Source organism: Strongylocentrotus purpuratus, unplaced genomic scaffold (genome assembly GCF_000002235.5).
Source record: "Strongylocentrotus purpuratus isolate Spur 01 unplaced genomic scaffold, Spur_5.0 spur5_scaffold_7, whole genome shotgun sequence".
NCBI lineage: Eukaryota > Metazoa > Echinodermata > Echinoidea > Camarodonta > Strongylocentrotidae > Strongylocentrotus > Strongylocentrotus purpuratus.
Genome location: NW_022145613.1, coordinates 15,669,686 through 15,693,427, shown reverse-complemented (window position 1 = coordinate 15,693,427; position 23,742 = coordinate 15,669,686). Strand labels below are relative to the sequence as shown.

Genomic DNA, 23,742 nt, shown 5'->3' with positions numbered 1-23,742 from the left:
AACGAACTCGTTTCCTTAAATACGGGAAATGCAAGCATTACTTTAAACAAACATGACTGCTTTTCCTAGCTCATTTCTCGTGATTGAGGTGTCATTAGAAAGGGCCGAAAATGAACTTTCTAGAAATGTGATTTTCTCTTTGAAATCCAGATACCGCCCGCCAGATGACTTTTTGGTACCATATCTACAAATTTATTTTTATTACTCATGTGTAAAATATGCAGCAATTGAAAGAGGAGGATCTAAGCTTTATAAATATGTATCATTTTTTAATTATATTTGTGATTAATTTATAATAAAACATCGATATTTCTCGGTTTCCCTTTGTTCTGGGACGCACTGTTATATACGTGTTTTTTGACAACGCACTGTGCGTCCACACGCAGCGACTTAGTTTTTCAGGAGCTTAGGCACCGTGTTACACTTTAAGGAACATGTTACATTTTTAAGACCTTAACATACGTCATTATAAAACCACTCACTCCAACCACAACGGGGATCCATTTTTCTTTTGTAGATATTGCTCGCATAATTATTATAGTATCTACTGTAGTATGTGCGATTATACAGAATCATAACCGGACTTTGTTTGAGGCAGAAATTGTAAACAAGCATCCAAGGTAAGTTTCATCTGTATTTTATAAGTTAGCACGACAGTCCCTGCAAAATGTATTTCGAGTTTGTTTTGACTTGAATAGAATTAATGAATGCTGCGTAGTATTATCTTACTGCTGATATGATTCAAATCATGAGACCATTATCATTTCTAATTTTATTTTAAGTCGCCATTTTGTTGATGAGTACATGTATGTAGGCTTATTGGAAATATCAGGTACACAGTTATGTTAATGGTGAGGATGCGAATCGTACATGAGGTGTAGTTCTTCCAAATATTGATATGACGCTGATCAGGGAGAATTCTCAGAAAGTACGCAATATCGAACGGAGAGTCATTATAGCCGTTAGCAAGAGGGAATAGAGAAAAAAATGTGTTTCAAGTATTAAATATTATGTTGATCATAAATGAAAAACATCGAATTTTTGATTAGCTAAACAACAATACTTACTCCTTCCTCGTATAGTATATGTGCTTCCAATGAGTTTTAGATTCTTTTTATTAATGATTAGTGAATGTCGTCGTGGAATATTTTAATTCTACTATAATGTGAAGTTAAGAAGGGTCATGGTGTAGGGTAGGCTTGCAAATCTTGAAACCTTGGTGAAATTAGTAGACTCGTGTATTCCAGATCATTATAAAGATTTGGGACAATATAAGGAATAAGGGATAATAAAATTAGCCCTTTTACGTCTCGTAACTCTTTCCGGAGTATTATTGAAACATGTTTGATACAAAAACTCGCTTATTCGAATCTTCAGAGGTGGTTTTATTTACTATTCAATATGACACGAGCCGTGTGCTCTTGTGTCACATTGAGAATCGCCATTTCCACGGCCTAATTAGCCTGAACCCCTGCCGAGTTGTGACGTGTCAGCGGGTTACTGCATTAGGAATTGTATATTTATGTGTGTACTTATCGCAAAGAAGATGGTGTACTGGTCTGCCAAGCGTTTTGGTGTAAAAATGCCTCCGGGAAAGGACTCGAGAAGTCCTTTCACTCGATTCCTAAGAAGGAAAAGCAACCAAATTTTGTAGGCAATGGGCTGCGGCGATTCTTAAAAAAACATCTCCTTACTCAGCCGTCAAGATGTGATTTTTAGCGACACTCCATTAGGCTTATAAGGTTCATAAAGGTTCATATTTATTGTCCATTTGACAATGGAAATTCATCGTGTTAATACATGGTATTGCTATACACATATAGTTAACATATAAGTGATGCGTAAACGTATATGATTATGGTACTCGATTTGAAGATCAGCAAATTTTAGATTTTGGGGTATGTCAATTTCGAATATATTGAACTAAAATAATTCATGACAAAATAGAAAAGTGGTATAATTGTTATAATAAAGTCATAAATGTTCTTAAATTGACTCAACATCTCTGACAGAGCGACTGGAATCATACTCAGGTTTCGCCTACTCCGCTCATACGTCACACGCCCACGATCGGGAGGGGGAGGCCCGGCCGCGTCTTATTTTTTCGTACCACGGCGAGGCCGGATTCCTGTTTTATCATGAATATTCATTAGGCAGGGTCGGGGAAAGTCTCGATTCTCTTAAATATTCATATCGAGGTGGGAATGCACGACGCGCGCTATACTCGCACAAAGTGAGAAGATTTAGTTCACGGAGAATGCATATGGGTGAGTAATTGATTGAAATATCAGTAGATTAAGAGAATTTAGTCATTAATTTGAAAAAGCTGTAATTCGTGATCTACTGTAATTTCTTTACATTTTGAGACTGTTCTCAACAGATTTGTGGGGAAAAGGCTAGGAAAATATTTCTCTTGAAATTGCACTTTGATTTTCTTCGTCGTGAAGTAGTTTGACTGCGGTTTGCCTTCATGTCACCATTTAGAGCCCCGGGGTTCCGGCAGGCCCACGTTGGGGAATTTCGGTGCTCATCTGCATCAAGATAAAACTTTCTGATCAGGTTTTATTCCAAATTTGATCGTCATCGTGAATCTAATTCACCAATCATCCATTGAATTTAAATCTAGATTTAACGTTACACCTTAAAATAATCTATGAAGTATGATTTCTTTAATAATCCAAGAGGGTTAATTCTTGTTTATATCTTTAGTAGATGTCGACTCTGTTGGCTATACTAGTATTACTAAGACTAAGTGCTATCCGTTCGCTCAGTTGCATCATTGGTGCGTGTCAACTTTTAGACCAAAACTGTTTGTGACCATGGATAATCAAACGGCTCCAAACCATATTTCATTTAGACGTAAACCTGGAACTTATTAATAATAATATTCAAAAACAAACAAACTAGACCTAGGATTCATTTATTTAATGTTCAGATGTTGTGTGTGTCCAGTGTGCTTGTCAAGTTGTCATAACCTTTCTAGATCTAGACCTATATTAAAGATTTTTTCTTCTCCAAAGTGTGCAGTTCATTTGATGAATCTATTTTTTGTTGGACGTTGTATAAGAGAAGACCCCTAGGGTAGTCGACAATTATGTTTACTTATACGCAGAGGCGGCGGAGCAACTTCCAAAGTGGGGGGGGGGCACCAACAAAAAAACTTTCTTGAAAAAAGGGCACCTTCAGAGGGAAAATATACCATTTTTTTGACATTGGTATATACCCCTATTTTGTGATTACATTATCAGGGATGATTTCAATATTTGTTTCTCTTAATACAGCATTTAAGATATTGCTTAAGTATCATACTTTGCAGTTTTTGGCTTGCAGTGCGAAAAATTACATCTTATAAAGAGGAAAACCCAATCCTGATGGGGTAATATAAGCACAATCTCATAACGGAAGACTGAATAGATCTGTGATAAGTTACATAATTATAACATCTATAACTATGGGCAAGCGTAGCGAGCAAGCTTTGTGGGAAATTGCTTTTAGTCGCTTGAAATTAGGGACACGTTTAATGATGAGAGGAAAAGGGGACACTTATCGAAAGGGTTAAGACACTTATCAGAAAAGAAAAGAAGCATGTGTCAAAGTACAAAGGCTAATTATCAGAGGTGAAAATGGGGCACTTCTTACACCTAAACAAAGAGGCATGCACCAGGGATGATAAGAACATGGGCATTTGTCGACGGAAAAGAGGCACCCATCAGATTTTGATAGGGGGCATTTATAAGCAGTGAAAAGGGGCATTTATGAAAAAGGGGTAGGTTCTTTATAAGAAAGGAAATAGGGTACATATCATTGTTAAAAGGGTAATGAGAAGGGGAAGTGGCTCTTATTAAAAAGAAAAAGTGGCACATGTTTAAATAAACGGGGCACTTATCAAAGACGAAAAGGGGTAAGGGTGCTTATAAGGAAAAAAGGCATTATATAGGAAGGAAAAGGAGGACGTGTCAAAATAAAAGGGGCATTTATAAGAGATGAAAAGAGTACTGACTAGGAGGGGAAGGGGTGCTTGTCAAAGTAAAACAAGTATCTCTCAGAAGTGAATAGGGTCATTTACAAGAGATGAAAAGGGGCACTTAAGAGAATGAAAAGGAACTATTTTCATAAATGAAAAGGGGCATTTATGAGAAGGGAAAGGGCCTATTTTTAAATGGAAGCACTTATAAGAAAAAGGGGCACTTATTAAAAATGAAAGGGAGCACATGTGAAGATATAAGGTGCGCTTATCCAAGTTAAAAGGGGTAGTTATTAAAAGGGGAAGGGGCACTTTAAAAACTTAATAGGGGCACTTGTCAGAGTAAAAGGGGCACTTTCCTATGTAAAAAGGGGCACTTTTCCTATGCAAAAAGGGGCACTTTTAGGGTACTTGACCAAATGGGAGGGCACTCTGCCCCCCCCCCTCTCGGAGCGCCGCCTCTGCTTATATGGTATGTAGTCCACCTCTTCTTGTTATAATAAACTAATTCTACTTAGTACTGCTTCGTGTTCATAGGCCATAGAAACCACTGTTTGATGCACAAGTTAAATCTTCCATTTAGTTTTACTTTGTACTGTGGTTCATTACATAGGAATGTTGATTTCCACACCATATTAAAATTAAGGCCAACCATGACATAAAAATATCTATTAATTTGAATTATGCTAGATCTATTTTATTTTGTTAAGGAGAAAGGGATGCCTTGATTGTCGTATTGATTTTCTTCTTCTTTTTGTTCCAAAAGATTGAAACTGAAGAGCTGGAAGGAGGACATTACAACATCTCTTATATTTGCAAGATGAAGCAGAAAGTCCCATGCAGGTACAGTTATCAGGTTATTTAGCACACACATATTAAACGACCACCTACTAATTCACTCAAAAGGAAATGGAACTAAGTTGACATTGCAAGCATATATAGTGGAGGGTATATTTTATTCTAGTTCTGCACCTAGTATACAAATATTGATGTCTTTTCTTTCTATGTTTACAAAGGAAAATTTGTCCTTATTTACAGGAGGTCCTGTGTTTAGAAGAGCCATATCAAATGCACATTGTAAGCACTACATGTAGGGTATACACAGGACCCCTCATTTTTTTTTTGTAAGGGGTACTTTCACTTCTTGAGCAATGAAGATGAAGAAGAACACAAAATAAGATTGATAAAAGTCTGTTTATAGGATGTATTATGGTTGATATGTATCCATCAGTATCAGTTTTTAATTGAAGTACATGTACCTACTTTGTTTTCTCTCATGTAGGATGATGCCTCTCTACAGTGGATGATGAAGGCATTCTGGTTTGCAAACTCAGGAGAGGAACAAAGAACAGATGTTGACGGGATCATATCTAGAGATGCGGGCCTACTACACTTCATACGAGCAAGTGTGCTATTATACATGAAGGTACCCCCAATAAATTTTTGTGGAACAAATGTCATGGAGAAAATTATAGATCTAAAACAGATATTTTTCATTGTCAGTTGACTTGTAAAAGAATAATTGACTTAATATCACAATTGTAATTTAGATTAAAAATTAAATGTCAATATAGATGAAATATAAGTCTACATTACGTATGTTTCAGTAGCATTATTTCCAGTATATTCTCTGGTCAAAGTTGTTTGGTCATTTTATGTCCCATACTTAACCGAGTATTATTCAATTACCGGTATGAGCACGAGTTGTATTACATTGTATTACTTATTTCATACCTTGTCTGATCCGAGCTCCAGCAGGCCTATCGTCTTAATGGGATCATCAGTAATAATTTAAGATGCGGTCAGTATTTAAACTAGTCTTGTACAAAAAATAGTTTAGGTTTGCCCACTAGAACCCCAAGTGAATTTCAGTCCTTCCTTTTTCTGAGCAGGTATCAGGGTGTATGTTATTAGTCATTGTTGATTTTTTTATATCTTATTTCATTTTTCCATTCAACAGACTTGGGTTATATTTTTTTCTGAAAACTAGGCTACAACTTTAGTGATGGATGCAGAAGATATCTACACGAGACTACGTCTTAAAGATGCCACCCTCATATAATGAAAAAGGACAATAGAGATGGGTTTAAACTGGAATATTTACATGATATTTATTTGTTATTTGTATTATATGTTTGTAGAATACTACATTCAATAAAGCTAATGAAGTTTATCATCTTGTCGACTTTCAAATAATTAAAGATAACTAATCCTCAACGAATAAACATTAAAATTCTAACAATGTCAACTACCATCTTATAGGATGAAACTGAGGACTGGGCAGAAAGATTCTCCTTCAAATTTGATTGATAAAGGTCTATCAGTCTATATCAAAGATTGAATTAATCAATGATATTTTGATTATAATTATACATGTTAAAATTCATTTACCTCTATGGACTTCTGTATGGGAAGTTTTGTAGATTATGAAATTATTGCTACTTCAAGTATTGTATGTAAGAAGGTTTGAAAGACAACACTCTAAATGCATTAAATATGGAAACTGCTAATCCTCATTGCCTTTCGTATCCAAACTTGTAGCTTTTATAGAATTATGTTTCGATGCTTCCCAACTAAAGAAAACAGGGAGTGGGGGGGGGGGGGCTTGCTATCCTCTTATCTTATCCTCTGTACAAATATGATTATATGTTTATATTAGAAGGATTTAGAAAGTGAAATTTTGAATTATACCATTACTGTTGGTAGAAGTAATGGCAGTGTCGGGAGGGGGGGGGGGGGGTTCCTGGTGAAATTTACGGTATGCCAATGTCAAATTAATAAAAAAGAGAAAACTATTCTTAATAATAAAAATTATACAGTACATGGGCCTCCTAACAAAAACCCTGGTACCACTGTTGTGTTTTGAGTGTGTGTGTTTTTTTTGGCAAACCAATTACAAATTTCCAGTGTTAAATTCAAATTTTTTCTTTAACAAAATTATGTCAATATATTGTAATTAAACAATGTTTCACTTTCCTTTTTTTCAAGTTAGATATTTGAATAAAATGATTAACATACTTTCCGGTTTCTCTGGCCTCTACATTAAAAATGTTCTACTTCTAGCAAAGCTCCTGGAAAGGCTGCAAAAAGGGAGAGTGAAGAGAATGAAATTGAAATGTGGACAGTAATGGAGTGAATATGGAATGGTTGATGGTAGTTGATAACGAGTGAATGCAAATGAGTGGCAACAAGTACGACTGAAAGTGAGACAGAAAGGAATTGCAACAGGTTGCTCAGTCAAGAGAACAAACCTTGCAGAAGATAGTTTTCGAAAGACAGAGAAAGAGAGAAAAGGGGAATTATAAAAAAAGGAAAAGGGGGCATGTGTCAAAGGGGCATTTATGAGAAAGGGTTGGGGTTGGGGCTCCTATTAAACAGGGAAAGGGGCACATATCAAAAGGTAAAAGGGCACTTGTTAGAAAGTTTAAGGGGACGCGTGTCAAAGTAAAAAAAAATGAAAGGGCTTTTATCAGATATCACAAGGGGCACTTATGAAAATGGAACAGTGGCACTTATTATGAAGTTAAAGGGGCATTTGTTGAAGAAAAAGGGGCACCTGTCAGATTTGAATAGTGGGTAATTATCGCCAGGGCTGTAGCCAGAGTTTGGGGGGGGGGGGGCACATACATGTAATTGATCGACGTCCTGGGGAGGGGTCAAAAAGAGTTCAACCGATCTTGGATTTGTTTTCTTCTTTTTTTTCTTCAATGTATGTGAAAGAATGTGTATTTTTCTCTCGAGTTTGTCTCATCATGCGTGGGATCTGTGGGTGCTGGGGTTCCTGCAGCAACCCTGTACATGGATTTTCTTCAGTGGGTGCATATAACTCGTGGACTTCACATTGTAAACCTTCAAATGATGAATTATCATCGAGTCCCCCCCCCCCCCCCCCCCTTCCCTCATTATTTTAGAAAGAAACCAAAGAGAACTTTTAAGAGAAAAAGAGAAAGGAAAGGAAAAAATGGTAGCTAGGCCTAAACAAAAACAAGAGGCAAGATAAAAGAAAACAAGATTGAAGATATGGTATCAATATTATCTTGCTCCTTTCCCTTTTTCTTTTGTCTTCTTTTCATTTCAATTTTCTTGCAATTTATTTCTTTCTTCCTTGGTATCTATTCCGTATTCTTTATTTCTTCCATTCATTTATTATTTATATATATGTTACTTTTTAACTTTGTTATTCTTCTTTCTAATCCCATTTTTCTTTCTTCCTTTTCTTCCTTATGCAGTTAAGTGAGCATTGATCATAGAAATAATTTAAGTGCAATACACAAGTATTTTATTTTTGATAAATGTCCGTATGTAGGCCTATTCTTGTTATCTATTTTATACAGTTTATAATACTGTATCACATATTCAATACCATAATGCAACCTCTGCTTGTAATATTTAAAAAGCAAACCTAGAACTGATTATTTACCAATTCATGAAAAGAACTAGACTCCCATTAATCTCAGAAAAGTAGGCCTAGGCTACTCACAAATTGCCTATCAAGACTCTTACTTGAAATATATGCTATATATCTTGTCTACCGATACTGACATTTTGGCATTTACTAGTAATTAAACACAGCATTTATGACTGTATTATCTAAATGACCATGACATTGCTTTTCTATGTCATATTATAGGCCTGCCATTAATCCAACGTACTTGTTACACACGATATTCGATGCTGCGCATGCCTCGATCATACATGAATATTCAAGAGAATCGAGACTTTCCCCGGCCCTGCCTAATGAATATTCATGATAAAACAGGAATCCGGGCTCGCCGTGGTACGAAAAAATAAGACGCGGCCCGGCCCCCCCCCCCACCCTTGGGGAAAAAAACGTGTAAAACGCGTTAATTTTACCTTTTTTGGTAGATGCCTCCACCCCTTGCCGCTCTAAGGGTGTGTAGGAAGTTATTAACGCCCAAACGCCGAAAATATTACTCACTCAATTATGACTGTATAAAATGTTATTAGATTTCATTTAAATTTGTCAGTAGAGTCATATCAGCACCCTTTTGGTCATCCTTTCATTGAGTAGAGTTAGGTTTTTTATTTTACAAGAAAATTATATATAGCAATAAGCATTTCCTATTTCCTTACTGTACACGAATGCATTTCTTGCTTTTTTTGTCTACTATTCAACTCACTGTTGTTGTTTTCATATGTTTTTCATATTGTTTGGAGATCAAAGTATGTTCAATTTATCAATTTCGGTGTTTGAATGGTAGGCACCTCCCCGTGGTTCAATATAAGTAGAATTATGGGGATTTGTTGACATCCTGGTCTTTTAAATTTTCCTTATATTTTTACACAATATTCTGAACCGGGGAGCATCCATCCTGAACCATGCTAACTCTAATGTAGCTTCTTTTAACTCTGAACAATTATTACTTATTCAACATATCAAGTTCTTTGAAATTCTGAAATAATAAATAATGAAATGTAATAATAAAAGCACTGACATTGTGTAGCCGATCAATCTAGAATGTCTTGTTGGTTTAAATTTTGTCTTACTATTCATCACCGAGAAAGTAACTACTTTTAAGCATTGAAGACCGTGAACAGACAAAACGAAACATTGAGACCAAGTGGTATAAACGGAAATCACAGAAAATAAAACAAGGATAATAAAAATGAAATGAAAACGAAAAAAAATAAAAAAATTCTTTTGGAAGAACAATCATGAGCAACAGATGAAAGAACATGAAAAGAACATGTTGATCTTTATTTTCTCAATATATTGCGGTGGCAAGGCCCTCCATCGCCTCATAAGCCTACGGTTAAACATGGTATGCAAGTAGATATCCGCCATCTTTCTTATCGCAATCACGAGTTGTTAAACCATACGTCGTATATTCATGTCACGAAGTTTCCATTTCTTTACTTCCCACACATTGGTATAAACGATAGACGTATTATAAATGATCCATTGTTAATATGAAAGTGAATTATATGAGTGTGCATACCCCGTTTATTGCAGGTAATTGTGTTTAGGTTGACCTCAAATGGTACAAAGTTCTGCCTCTTAAGCATACAAAGTTTTGTTCAAAGACATAGGACTTCAAATTCTATGAAGATTATATTAAGGTTACACAACTTTTTGTATTGTCAGTAAATTGTTTCCATCCCCTTATCTCCCATGCTCTCTCGCTCTCTCTCCCTCCATACTGTTTATGCACATTATTTTGGATTCAAGAACAAACAATACATTTCATTGTATCCTTCTCTTATTAGTACAGTCGAGTTCACTTGCGCAATCATTATGAATGCATACATACGTCTCACTACGACGGCAACGCACTATGACGGCATTTGCTATAATTAGAGATGATGTAACATTTTTTTTTGTTAACATTTCCTCATGGACCAGTTGCATTGTGTGCTAGGAATATTTGATATTATTGACTGCTATGAGAGGCATCGCTGTTTCTGAAGGCTCAGGGGGACGCTACATCCTAAACTGACCCCGAGGCGCGCTCCGATGGGTTATCGGCATGATGTATAACAAAGGAACTTTTTAAACGTAAACCAATTGGGTTCTCAGCACTTAAAAAACCAGAAATTAGCGTTCAAATCGCAGAATCACTGTATGATATCCGCGCTCACCCAAAGAAATTTTTTACACGTAAACCATTAGGGATCTCAGGATTTTTGTATGCGGCACGTTACCCGTTTAGAAACAGGGGCTTAACATTTGCTCATTTGACGAACTTAGATTACTTCTGAGAATTGCATCATTTGATGTTATTGGTTTAAATGAAACATTTTGCGACTCCATGATTGATGATTCTGAATTGTATATAGATGATTATATTTTATTACGTATTATAAATGATCCATTGTTGATATGGAAGTGAATTATATGAGTGTGCATACCCCGTTTATTGCAGTTAATTGTGTTTAGGTTGACCTAAAACGGTACAAAGTTCTGCCTCTGTAAGCATACAGAGTTTCGTTCAAAGACATAGGACTCTAAATTTTATGAAGATTATGAAACTTGTTTGTATTGCCAGTAAAATGTTGCCACCCCCTTCTCTCTCATGCTCTCTCTCTCTCTCTCTCTCCCCCTCTCTCCATACTGTTTATGCACATTATTTTGGATTCAAGAACAAACATTACATTTTATTGTACCCTTCTCTTCTGAGTACACTCTAATTTACTTGCGCACTCATTATAAATGCATACATACGTCTTAGTACGGTGGCAACGCACTATGACGCCATTTGCTATAATTAGAGATGATGAAACATTTTATCTTTCATTGACATTTCCGCATGGGACAATTGTATTGTGTTTCGCCCCCCCCCCCTCCCACACACACTCAGTGTTATTAAGGGTACGCATATGCGTGTTCCCTCCTTTTGAAAACACCCCATAAGTCCGGTGTGTAAAGTCTTTTTTGTGTATGTACGAGCCGGACTTTGGTGCGTGAAAAGTACCCCATTTACCGGACATTTTGGAAACACTCATGCGGTCATTCCGACCCCGGAGTCGGGGGGGGGGGGGCATTGTGTACTAGGATTATTTGATATTATAAATATATTGACTGCTATGAGAGGCATCGCTGTTTCTGAAGGCTCAGGGGGACGTTACATCCTAAACTGACCCCGAGGCGCGCTCCGATGGGTTATCGGCATGATGTACAACAAAGGAACTTTTTAAACGTAAACCAATTGGGTTCTCAGCAATTAAAAACCCAGAAATTAGCGTTCAAATCGCAAAATCACTGTATGATATCCGCGCTTACACAAAGAAACTTTTTACACGTAAACCATTAGGGATCTCAGGATTTTTGTATGCGGCACGTTACCCGGGGCAAGCGGGCATCTTTTTAAAAAAATATTGACCGGTAGGCGGACATGGATAAAATCACGACCTCAATTTAATGGTGATACTTATCATTTATTTAAATGGGACCCTTCAGAGATGCTTCCACTGTCAAAAGCTGATCAGGGGTGGCACGAGCATCTACGTCTCGTCATGGCAACATGCAGATAAACTCTGTCTCTGGTACTGGCATACTACATCATAATCTTCAGGAACAATCTCATGAACTGAATAAAAGTAACATTAAACAGTTAAAAGTTGGTTCAGTTCCTCCGTTTAGAAACAGGGGCTTAACATTTGCTCATTTGAATATTCATAGCTTAGTTGCTAAGATTGACGAACTTAGATTACTTCTGAGAAATGCATCATTTGATGTTATTGGTTTATTAAAAAATAATATAATCAACAAGCACATACTGTATCAGTATGTAAAAAGCGGATAAGAAAAAAGGCATGTCCATGGATATCTGACGAGATTGTTAAGCTTATGACAGAACGTGATAAAGTTCTCAAAGCTGCTGAAGCTAACAAAAGTGATGATCTTTGGGACACCTTCAAATATCTAAAGAATACAGTTATTCATTTCATGAGGAAAAGAAAAAGAGAATATAATGCGGACCAGATCTCGCAAAATCATAACAATAGTAACCAAATGTGGAGATGCTTGAGAAACCTTGTGCCTATTAGTCATTACCTATTTCTCCCAACAGCATAAATGTTGATGGTGCTAATGTGTCAGACAATGCAAATATTGCTGAAGCTTTTAATGACTTTTTCATTTCTAATGCTACTAAGATTACAAAGGACCTGCGAAGTAATACATCTCAACTGAGAGTAGACGAGGACAATAATATTGGTCCAACTCATTCGCAATTTAATTTGAATTTGATTACTGAGAATTTTGTATTTAAACAGATTGATAATCTAAGTATAGATAAAGCAGCTGGGGAAGATCACATCAGCTGTAAACTTTTAAAGATGATGAAGAATTTTATCGCAGAGTCTCTTTGTGATATCATTAACAAATCCCTGTCTACAGGAGTTGTTCCACGTGAATGGAAAATGGCTCGGGTAGTACCAATATTAAAATCTGGAGATATTTCTTCTTTGAATAATTACCGCCCCATTTCAATATTACCTATCGTGAGTAAAATTATAGAAAGGGCCGTCCACCTACAACTCAGTGTATTCTTGGACGAGAATCAATTACTACTAATCAGTCTGGTTTTAGACCTTAACATTCAACAGCTACTGCCCTTGCAAAACTTGTAAATCAATGGTCGTTGAATATTGATAACAAATAGTCTACCTGAATGTACTGAATGTACTCCTGAAGGTATCATATATATGTTTGCTGACGATACGACACTTACCGTCAGTGCAAATGATGCAACTGTTGTGGAAGAAAAATTAACTATTGCATTAAACAGAGTCATGGCATGGATTAAGGAAAATCGTCTTGTTCTTAACACTGAAAAAACTTGTGTCATGTTAATAGGCTCTCGTGCTAATCTCAAGAAAATTGAATCTTTCACCATTTCATTAAATGTCAATTTGATCAATAGAGTTCATTTCACCAAATGCTTAGGACTTTTGATAGATGAAGAATTGAATTGGTCTAAACAATTTGAAAACGTAAGTAAAGTTACCCAGAAAAACATTAGCATGATAAAGAGAGCAAAGAGTTATTTGCCTAAAAAATCCTTTGATTATTTCTCGAACAGATTTTATTCTCATACAACTAAGCTGCAAAAAATTCAAAAGAGGGCCGCAAGAATAATATTGAACAAGACATATGACACACCGTCGGCTGATTTGTTCACAAGTCTTAAATGGATGACACTAGACAAGCGGTTTGAGAATAAGTCGCGTTATGATGATATATAAATGCGTTCATAGCTTAGTACCTTCTTACCTTCAGGTAGGCTTAATCAATCATAATGATGTACATGAGCATCTTACAAGGCAAATAGACAGTGGATGTTTACGTGTGCCTAGATTTCACACTGATTGTTATTAAGTGTAGCCCAATTGTTTCTTCCATATTTAAATGGAATAAGCTAGATAACTTCCTCTGTCAATTCATTTAAGAGATTGTTTAAACAAAGTTGTAATTTGCTCAGCCGAACATACACTACGTGCATGTTCTGTAATATTAACATGACTTATTCACATAATTGCGACTTAATCAATATTTTCCTTCAAAACCTTCTTACCCTACACAGCAAGTTACCTCTGCTATGCAGGCCACGTCTTATCCCACCCAGCCCGGAATCCCGGGCCAGACTGTCTACATCCAACAGCCCGCTCCAGCCAGCTATGCCACTCCGGTGCAGAACCCTAACTCATCGATTGGTGTGTCGCAGAAGTTTAACGGAGCTGCCGGGAGAGCGACTGGTTGGCTACAGCTGTGCCTCGGCATTGGGAGCATCGTCGTCGCCATTGCCGAGTTGGTTCTTGGCACCGAAGCAGGCTATGTCGCCATGGGAATTTGGGCCAGTGTTCTGGTAAGTCGCCATTATTATTTTTCTTCTTCGGAGTATGCAATATTATTGTTCCATACATGATTAACACTTTCGCAATGGCTTTTAATAGTTCCGCTCATCTACCTGTCAAATGTGCTAACATTTAAACACTTATTGCATAATCCCATTTCCACATACACGGATTTTTCTTACGAGTCCTTGCGGATCGCACAAATTCACGGATCTTTCACGGATCCTTACGATTTTGGCCACTTTTACGACCGGTTTCAAAGTTATTACGAGCTTTTTGCGGTTTATTACGGATTATTACGAGTTATTACGATGTATTAACGGCAACAGTTCACGATTTGTTACGAGTTGTCACGGATAACTACGAGCAACTAACGTGTTAGTTACAACCTGTTTACGTGTTGTTACGAATAGTTACGAGTCCTTACGATTTTTAACCAAAAAATATCAACTGAAAATGAAGCGTTCGAATTTGCAGCTTTAATACCTTTCCCCAATTCGTAAGCAGTTCGTAAGCATATGTAAAGTATATGTAAAGAATAGTAAAGTACTCGTAACTACACCTAAAATCGTAAACAACACGTAAGCACACGTACCTATTCGTAAACTGCTCGCAATAATCCGTAACTAATCCGTAAACAAATTGTAAACTAACCGTAACGAACCGTTACAACACACGGCCATGTTACGGACCTGCGGATGCCTGCGTATATTTGGATAACGTATTTTACGTATGGATAACGTATATTCTGCGGATGCTTACGTATATTTCATCCGCAGCAAAATTTTGAGATTTTCAAAATTCCGCTGCGGATCTGCGTATGTCTGCGGATCCTGCGGATTGAATTACGGATGGATACGGATGCTTACGGATGATACGGATCCTTGCGGATGCTTACGGACTTTTATCCGTAAGCATCCGCAGCTACCGTAAGTGGCCGTGTGACTGTGCCAGATTCTTGCGAGCAGTTTACGGATGATTACGGATTGTTACGAGCTATTTACGAGCTATTTACGGACAAATCAATCCGTGGGAAATCGTAAGAAGATTTTTGACATGTAAACAAAAATTGCCTCTCCTTTCATGGATGCTTAAGAGTGTCTACGAGTTGTTGCGAGTTGTGACGAGTTATTTACGGATACCAGCAAGTTATTTACGGATGCTTGCGATTGACTTCTAATTGGCGATCCGTAATGTCTCGTAAGAAAAATCCGCGTATGTAAAGGGGGTATTATGCCGAAAGGGTGCTGTGCAGCGCGGTGCGTTGTGGTGCGCTCAAAGCACCCTTTCGAAAGCCTCTCTCGCTTTCCTTTCAGGATAAGCGGGTGGGGGGGGGTGATTTTCTCGAAAGGTTGCATCAACTAGAATTCCACATCAGTCGTTTATAATAGACTTTAAGGAATAACAATTTAAGTCGCGGACACTGAATTGAAACAGATTGAAAATTAAATAGAACTACTTATAAGTAAATCAGGCCTTTACAAGAATTAAATCAATACAAAAAATGATCGTCTGAAAATTAAATTCAAAATTGTTACAAAATATCGATGAAATTAGTTAAAGATAAAAGTGAGTTCCACATGATCAACCTTTTCTGATCCATTCCACACCTTTTCTTTCACAATGCAATCGGATGACTAGAACTCACCTTTATCTTTAAAGTTCATAAAATGCTACTTCTTTGTTTTTCTATTGTGTCATCTTGCACATTTTTATATCTTTTTTATTTCCTGAAAATATTTTAAATACATTACCCCCCAAAAGACAAGAACATTTGATAAATCGCTCTGCGCAGGCCCCGAACACTTTTGAAGCATTCGATCATGATCAGGCGATTTAACTGAATTTGGCATTAGGTTTTACACAGACAGATGGGATAACTATAAAATTCATATTATACTTAAAGATACTATGTCCCTTTTGCAGCCAACATCAAATTCTGTAGAACTTTGCAGTAATTATGAATAAGTCATGAATGTCCTATCTGTAAAATGTAAACGTTAGCAGTGTCCTAATATTCAAATTATGCAAGGAAACCCGTTTTCTTGCTAGACTTCACTGTCAGACACTATTGAGTGACTGACTGGCATTTTTACTTCTTTGGTAATAACATAGTAAAGCTGTAAAGGATACATGAGCATTTGTCTACATCCATAACCCACAAGCAGCATGAAACGTACGACCATTCGGTACAATGGTCTGAAAATCAGACTTTAACTTACTGGCTCTATAGCTCTTAAGTCGATTAGACAACAAATAGTCGTTTTTCCCACTTAAAGACTTTCAGCCCCCCCCCCCCTTTTTTTTTTGTTAAGGAAAGTTCTAAATTAGAATTATCTTTCAAATGCCGTTATAATTTAACCTTTTCATTTTTGGCGTGCAAACGGGACATCGTTTAGCAGTATTAAATCTGAGATACACGGCCCTGTTATCAGTGTCTGTGAAATGGTGTAATATTGAAGCCCTAACAAAAATTACGCTTCAAAATGATCAAGAAGTGCCTCAAAAAAGTAAATATCTTTGAGTGACCGTTTTGTAATCATACTCGTTTTTCCCAATAGACTGTAGTGTTGTGAGAACCGTTAGGAAAACGCATAATTTGATTTCGATTTCCAATCATAAATATCTTGATAATCAGACAAGCGATCAGCTTGTATTAGTCATGGGGTTCCTGACTGACCTAAAGGTTTATAACTATGATTGCAGCATGAGTTTAATACAGGATTTTGTTTCAGAATCTAAAAAAAGTTACCCATTCTCTTTAATGAACATCAACGAGAAAATAAAAGAGGCCACCCATAATAATACTTTTTTTAAATTCAAAGCAAATTTTTCAGAGAGAAAAAACATTAGGATGCTTTGAAAACATGGAGATATATCAATAAATTGTTTATTTTTGTAATTTTGATTTTAATGGCTGTTATTTATTCTCCTCCCCTAGTTCTACATTCCTACCGGAATCTTAGGAATATGTTCGATGCAGAAGAACACTTGCGTGGTATGTAAAATGTTGTATTTCTTGTTTAGTTTCTTTTAGAAATATGTATTCATTACCCATAACTTCTTTATATATATACGCAATTTTTGTGTTTAAATTCGAGGGCTCACATATGTATACAGCTAACACACACACTGGGCAAACACATACACACGCACACGAGCGCACGCGTGCGCACCAGAGCGAACCCACACATTTAATTTGTTCCAAGGCCAATTAACCACGTTTAGCTTAGAAAAAATAATAGTGTCACTCAACAATAAGCAACTACATATGTCACAACCATGGAATAATGTATCCGCTAATATATACATTATTCATTCGTTTTTCTGTTGTTATTTTTTCAAAGAATTTTGTTTGAAAATCTTTTTTCTTAGATCAACGGCTATCTTACGATGTGTATCATCACGGCAAATGTTGCCTTTGCTCAAATGCTTCTGGGTGCCATTGGGGCAGTACACGGAATTGGCCATCTCTATTTCTATGACTATGGCTCCAGTGAATACGAAATAGTGGTTTGTATATACACTTCATGTTGCCCAAAAAGTTGAAATGCATTTCCCGCACGCCCTTCCATGAAATGACTGTTACAATATGGTTTATTCTTGATGGATATAGTTGATATCCTTTCATAAAATTATTGATCTATCTCTATGATTATTTAGATGAAATGTTTTATGTCCCTGGTACCCCATCAGTGTCGAATGCTTTTCGTTTTTTGCGCTTTCCAGTCCGTATTGTTTTGGCTTCGACGATTCCCACAACATACAATCTATAAACTGACAACGGTTTGTTTTTACTACATATTCAAAGTTAAAGATAACTGCTACTTGTAACAGTTTTGTTTCAACGAAATTGGATGACCAGTATGGAACTCTCGATGATGAAATCGTACATGAGCCCATATTGTTCAAAGCTTAAACACAGTGTTGCAAAAAGTCGAATGTTCACCGACAGTTTGATGTATTATATTTTCCCGGTTGGGATATATCCCTACGATTGTTAAACACAGATCCAGAAATTTAGCTTTGCAAACGAAGAATTAATTTTGTATTTTGGGGGAAAAGCTATACCCGATAAATATTAGCTGGTTTGCCTAATAATCAATATTTCATAGAATATATTCTACCTATAATTCACTGATTGATCTGATCTTTATTTACTGTTTAAAATAAAGGTCAAACTTAAAGTTTCAAAACCATAACAATGTTTGTAGAAGAATACATATTTGTGCGGTCGGGGACAATCAAAATTTTAGAAACAGAAGCGTAAAAAAAAAATTGGGGGGGGGGAATGTGGAAAAAATTAATGAGAAAAATATTGAAAACAAAAAATGACCCTCGGTAATGGTGTAATGTGTGTTATTGGTGACATACAGTCCTCAAAAGGGCGACATGCATTGATTAAAAATATATTCACTAGCTTGTTAATATCGCACTGAAAAGTGACCGGCCAGGAAAATATAACAATTTGGATCCTCACAATTGATATCACGTGATGAGCTCTGGACCAATCACATCTCGGTATCTGTCTAAGCTATCTAATGTATGAATATATCATGGATAAATGAATGCATGAAAGAATAGATAATTAAATCAATAGGTAAATGATGCATTAATAAATGAATGAATAGGTAAATAAATCAAAAATAAAATAAATAATCAAACTATTCAAATTCGATAAACAGGTGGCACGTATCGCATCTGACTCTCTGTTGGCCATTCTTGGCCTGATCGAGATGGTTGTAGCCATTGTGGCTTCAGCCTACTGCTGTGGTGGCAAGGCCTGTTGCAACTCGTCATCACAAACCGCCACCACTGTGGTGAGTATTTGTTGTACCCCCCTCCTCCCTGGACAGCCACTATCTTTTGTGGAGAGTAACATTATTTTTTTTCTTTCCTTCGAATCCATTGTCTAAAGAGTAATTTAACACGTATACTCGGAGCGGATTCCACCATACTTTCATTGAAGGTGGATTTCCACTCTTTTGGTTTATAAAAGAGACGCTCCCTAGGAAGAAATAAATCAATCGTGAGCGAAGGTCAAGGTGGCATGCTATTCTTTTCAAAATTACTTCACACAATCTTGACAAACTTCAACATGCTCAGAATGCACCTGCCAGGGTTTTATCAGGGACATCTAAATATGATCACATTTCTCCTGTTCTCAAAAAGCTACACTGGTTGCCAATCCGCAAGCGCATGTAATTCAAAATCCTCCTCCCCACATTGGAGGCTGTAAATGGAGTGGCACCAAACTATTTACAACATCTTGTTATACCTCATACACCAACTCGTAGTCTAAGATCATCACACCAGCATCTTCTTATGATCCCCAAGACGCGGGTAGCCTGTGATGAAAGGGCTTTTTCAGCTGCAGCACATTCTCTATGGAATAGTTTACCATTTAATCTGAGAATCATATCTTCCTAGAGACCTTTAAATCCAAGCTGAAATCTCATCTTTTTTTGACAATACCTGTACTTGGCACTATGACACTTATTTAAACTCTTTTAATCTTTCAATTTTTCTTGTGCGCTTCGGAATAAAATTGTCTAGAAAGATGGCGCTATATAAATGCCTATAATTATATATTTTTTAATAATAATCTTGACATTTTGAATTTTGATACACGTCTGTATACCAATTACTATTTCTAATTGCTATTTCTCTCTGCTCGTTACAAATACGGCTTTGAATGACAGGGATTTCTTCTGCTAGTTAGCATATTTCAGCGGAATTGTTTTCTTCAGTCAATATCATAATCTTCATACCCGTCACGTCCAAAACTGTGTGCAGACCCCCATTTGACTAGATAGTGAAATAAGACCTTATTTTAAAGAGTAGATATAGGTAAAAGAAAATGTCTAAGTACTTTTTGAGGGTACCATTTCCAGTATAATATGATCGAGTATAGCAGTCAAGAAGTATGACTTCACTGGAGCTACGAACCCACAAAGGTCGCGGATTCGAGCCGCCGCATGGCACACCAGACATTTAATACTACCAAAAGACATCATTTGCAAATTGATATGAGCGACCCTACCCCCTACATGGCACCAATTGCATGTGGCAAGACACAAACAAACGTTTGTTACTCTTAATCAAGCGGAATTAATAGGTACCTGATAAAACGTATTCCTTGCCATGATCACACGATAAACGCTACAGCAGCGGCAGGTGAAGCTAGAATAATGATGTCCAACAGCGTATTAGTTGATAAAATGTATTGTCAGCTATACAAAAGTAGATAGGGTCAATTTCATTATTTGGTTTTCATCCTACATTTATTTCATTTGTTTCAATTTCATTTGTAGTACACCCAACAGAACACTCCGATGGTTGTGACAACCGGTATGTATTAAAATAACGATTGTTTGTGTTTTTGTTTCAATGTCAATTTATATTTACTTGATATCAAACATGATCTTTTCATGAATTAATTCATGAAGGAATTCCAACGATAGGAAGTATAGACTGTGATACTAGGAGTATCAGAGCAAAGTTAACAAGAGTATAGATCGTGTGATATTTGAAATTGTCAACCAGCTGAAAAGAGAAATTCTTATTCTCATACACATTGATATAAACGTGTACGATCCACTGAAATGTTCTGAAAAGAAAGTCTGGTTTTCGGTAAAATTAAGAATCACTCACATTGAATTCAAAGATAGCCAAATGTACATTTATGGTAATTGAGTCATCTACCTATCAGTTGTGTTAAATGTCTGTTTGGGACTTAATTGTACCTAAATTTGGTAAACCTCTCTAATTCAATTTGCTGAATTTCGGTGACATTTGGGCAAGTTTAATTCTGTATCCCAAGCATTGTGGAATTTAAAAACACAGTGATACTAAAAACTACCAATTCAACTCGATTACTGGTAAGATTCCAGCTAAAAGGGATTTCAACTTGTTACAATTTTAGGTACACAACAATCTTTGAAGTGTGGTTGGTAGCGTATCGGACACGTACAAAAAGTTGGAAACGATTTTGCCAGCTCGAATGACAATATTTGCAATACTTCGCAGTTATTTTTTATTATTCTTGAATGAACGTACTTGAAGGGAAGGTCCATTATAAAACTAACTTACTTTCAATGGAAGCACCAAAAAATACAAACCAATCAACAACAAAAATTGAGCTAAATGGGATAACTTAAAAAGAAAGTTATGAACTTTTAATGATATGAAAAACTTTGAAATCACGATACAAATTGGCAAAAAATCTTATTTCCTCACACCAGCGCCCAAGTTCTATAATAAATAATATGTGTTTGTGTGGATGCACTAATTTAGAATAGTTTTTGTCAGTTAAATCATGAGAAATGTGAATTTTGATAAACTATTTATATACATATCATCATTTATGAATATACAATACAAATAGTATCAATTCTTTAAAGTTCAACAAATATTTTGTGAGGTGTCATACAAGCAGTATGATACAAATCATAACTTTGGCAAAGGCATGGAGAAATCAAGTTTTGAGGGGGGTTGAAAAGGGAAATTACTTGGATAAAAATATACAAAGCAATCGATAAATAGTAAATAGTGTAGTGATTTTCTAACTAAAATCATAACTTCCTCATTAATTATCCGATCTTACTATTTAAAAAATTTGCTCTGTTTCTCTTGTTTGTCTGCATCTAGTAAAAGCAAATAATTTTTGTAGTGAAGTAAGCCTTTAATTTTTTTGAATCCGCATTATTATCGATAACTTGATTCAACTTCCGTTCACTTTCTTAACATTTCCATGTAACTCTGCTCTTTACGATCAGTTTATTTATCGCGATTTAGGGGTGTAAAAGGGAAAATATACTACTAATTCCTTATATTCCCATTGTCTCTACACAGGCCAGTACACTCAGCCGGCGGGAATCGTTCAGCTTCCTCCCACATACAACGTTCAGCAGGCGTATCCCCCTGCTGGCCAGCCTGTTGCTTCAGCTCCCTACACCCAAGCTCTTGGTGCCCCGTACAACCAGGCTCCTGGTGCCCCGTACAACCAGGATCCTGGTGCCCCGCATTTCCAAGCTCTGGGTGCCCCGTACAACCAACAAGCAGCTTCTGCACAGACCAAACCTGACGAAGTGGTGGCTTAAATATTTTTTAAAAATTGGTTGTATTTATTTAAAAAAAATAGCAATCACCCTAACATGCAAATGCTTACATTGGGAATAACAAGCAATATGACATGTGCTTCACGAATAAAATGCAAGCCTTCTCCGAGAGACACGGTCATTAAGAGAAAAGGTAGTTCATCCCTCCAAACTTTCAAATATTCTGAAGAGAGTGATTAGGGTTCTAAACCGTAATACTGTGTTCATAATTTGACATCATTTCCTTATTTAATATCTGCAATTGGTAATTAAAAGAAAACAAATAAGAAAATTTAATATCCAAAATAACTGCTGATATTTTTTGAGAGATATGCATTAAGTCTAACAAAAAATGGTCTAATGTTCCCAATCGCTTTATAAATCTTTAAAATGTCAATTCAGAAGACCAAACAAGAACATTTGAAATTGTAATAAAAACAATGGAATAATGCTTTATTTAACTTTGATATGAATTGAAATCGTTTTTTGATGTTGATTATATATCGCTAAACCTAAGTAGCTTGCATAAGGTCTGTAGTGGAATATGCATGTCAAGTCTTTCAAGGGGGCCTAACCAAAGAGCAATCTAAATTATTGGAATCAATACAAAAACGTGCCCTGAGAATAATCACCCCCAACCTACCTTATACTGACGCTTTGGATGTCCTGAACATTGATTCCCTAGCTGATCGTAGAAAGAATATGTGCTTGCAATTATTCAACCACATAACAAAAACCTGAACACAAACTAAATGACCTTCTCCCACCAAAACGAGAGACAAAATATAACCTTAGGAGAAGTAAACAAGTGAGTCTGCCCAGGTGTTAAACAAACCGAGTTAAGAATAGTTTTATCCCTTGATGTGCGTATAATTTACAATAAGCAGGTAATTAGTGCAATATACATTTTCAACCATTCCATATTCTTTTGAAATTGTACCTCAACACATGCAGCTATTTTTTAATTATACATATATATATATATATATATATACACTGTCGCTCATAAAGGTGGAATTTTTTTTTTATCCCAATTTATTGAATTATTTTTAAAAAAAATTAAAAATAATAGATCTAGAAAATAGTATACATTCTCAGATTTTATTGAATAATAATTTGCCAATGTGTGTTTTGCGTGACTGCTAAAGCATGTGTATAGTACTATGCTTATCAACTAGGGGACCTATGCCCTAAAGTCATAAATGACAGTGATGACGATTAATGCCCCACAAAAGGGCACTAATATAGCACATCGACACGGTTTTAATCCTGGGGCCCCACAGTTACGAGGCCATTGCTTTGTCACTGAACCATGACTGTAAGCAGCGGGGGCTAGGGTAGGGGGCAGTTTCCATAAATTAA

At 36.3% G+C, this 23,742-nt stretch overlaps 1 protein-coding gene across 1 annotated transcript; it reads left to right on the top strand.

Moving 5' to 3' along the window:
* Positions 1–435: 435 nt before the first annotated feature.
* On the top strand, positions 436–22,412 carry LOC100892695. Its single transcript, XM_030974684.1, has 7 exons — positions 436–620; positions 14,011–14,292; positions 17,223–17,279; positions 17,657–17,794; positions 18,967–19,101; positions 20,596–20,632; positions 22,136–22,412. The coding sequence occupies exons 2-7, from the start codon at positions 14,026–14,028 to the stop codon at positions 22,381–22,383; spliced, it is 882 nt and encodes a 293-aa protein (XP_030830544.1). The 5' UTR covers positions 436–620; positions 14,011–14,025; the 3' UTR covers positions 22,384–22,412.
* The last annotated feature ends 1,330 nt before the right edge of the window (positions 22,413–23,742 follow it).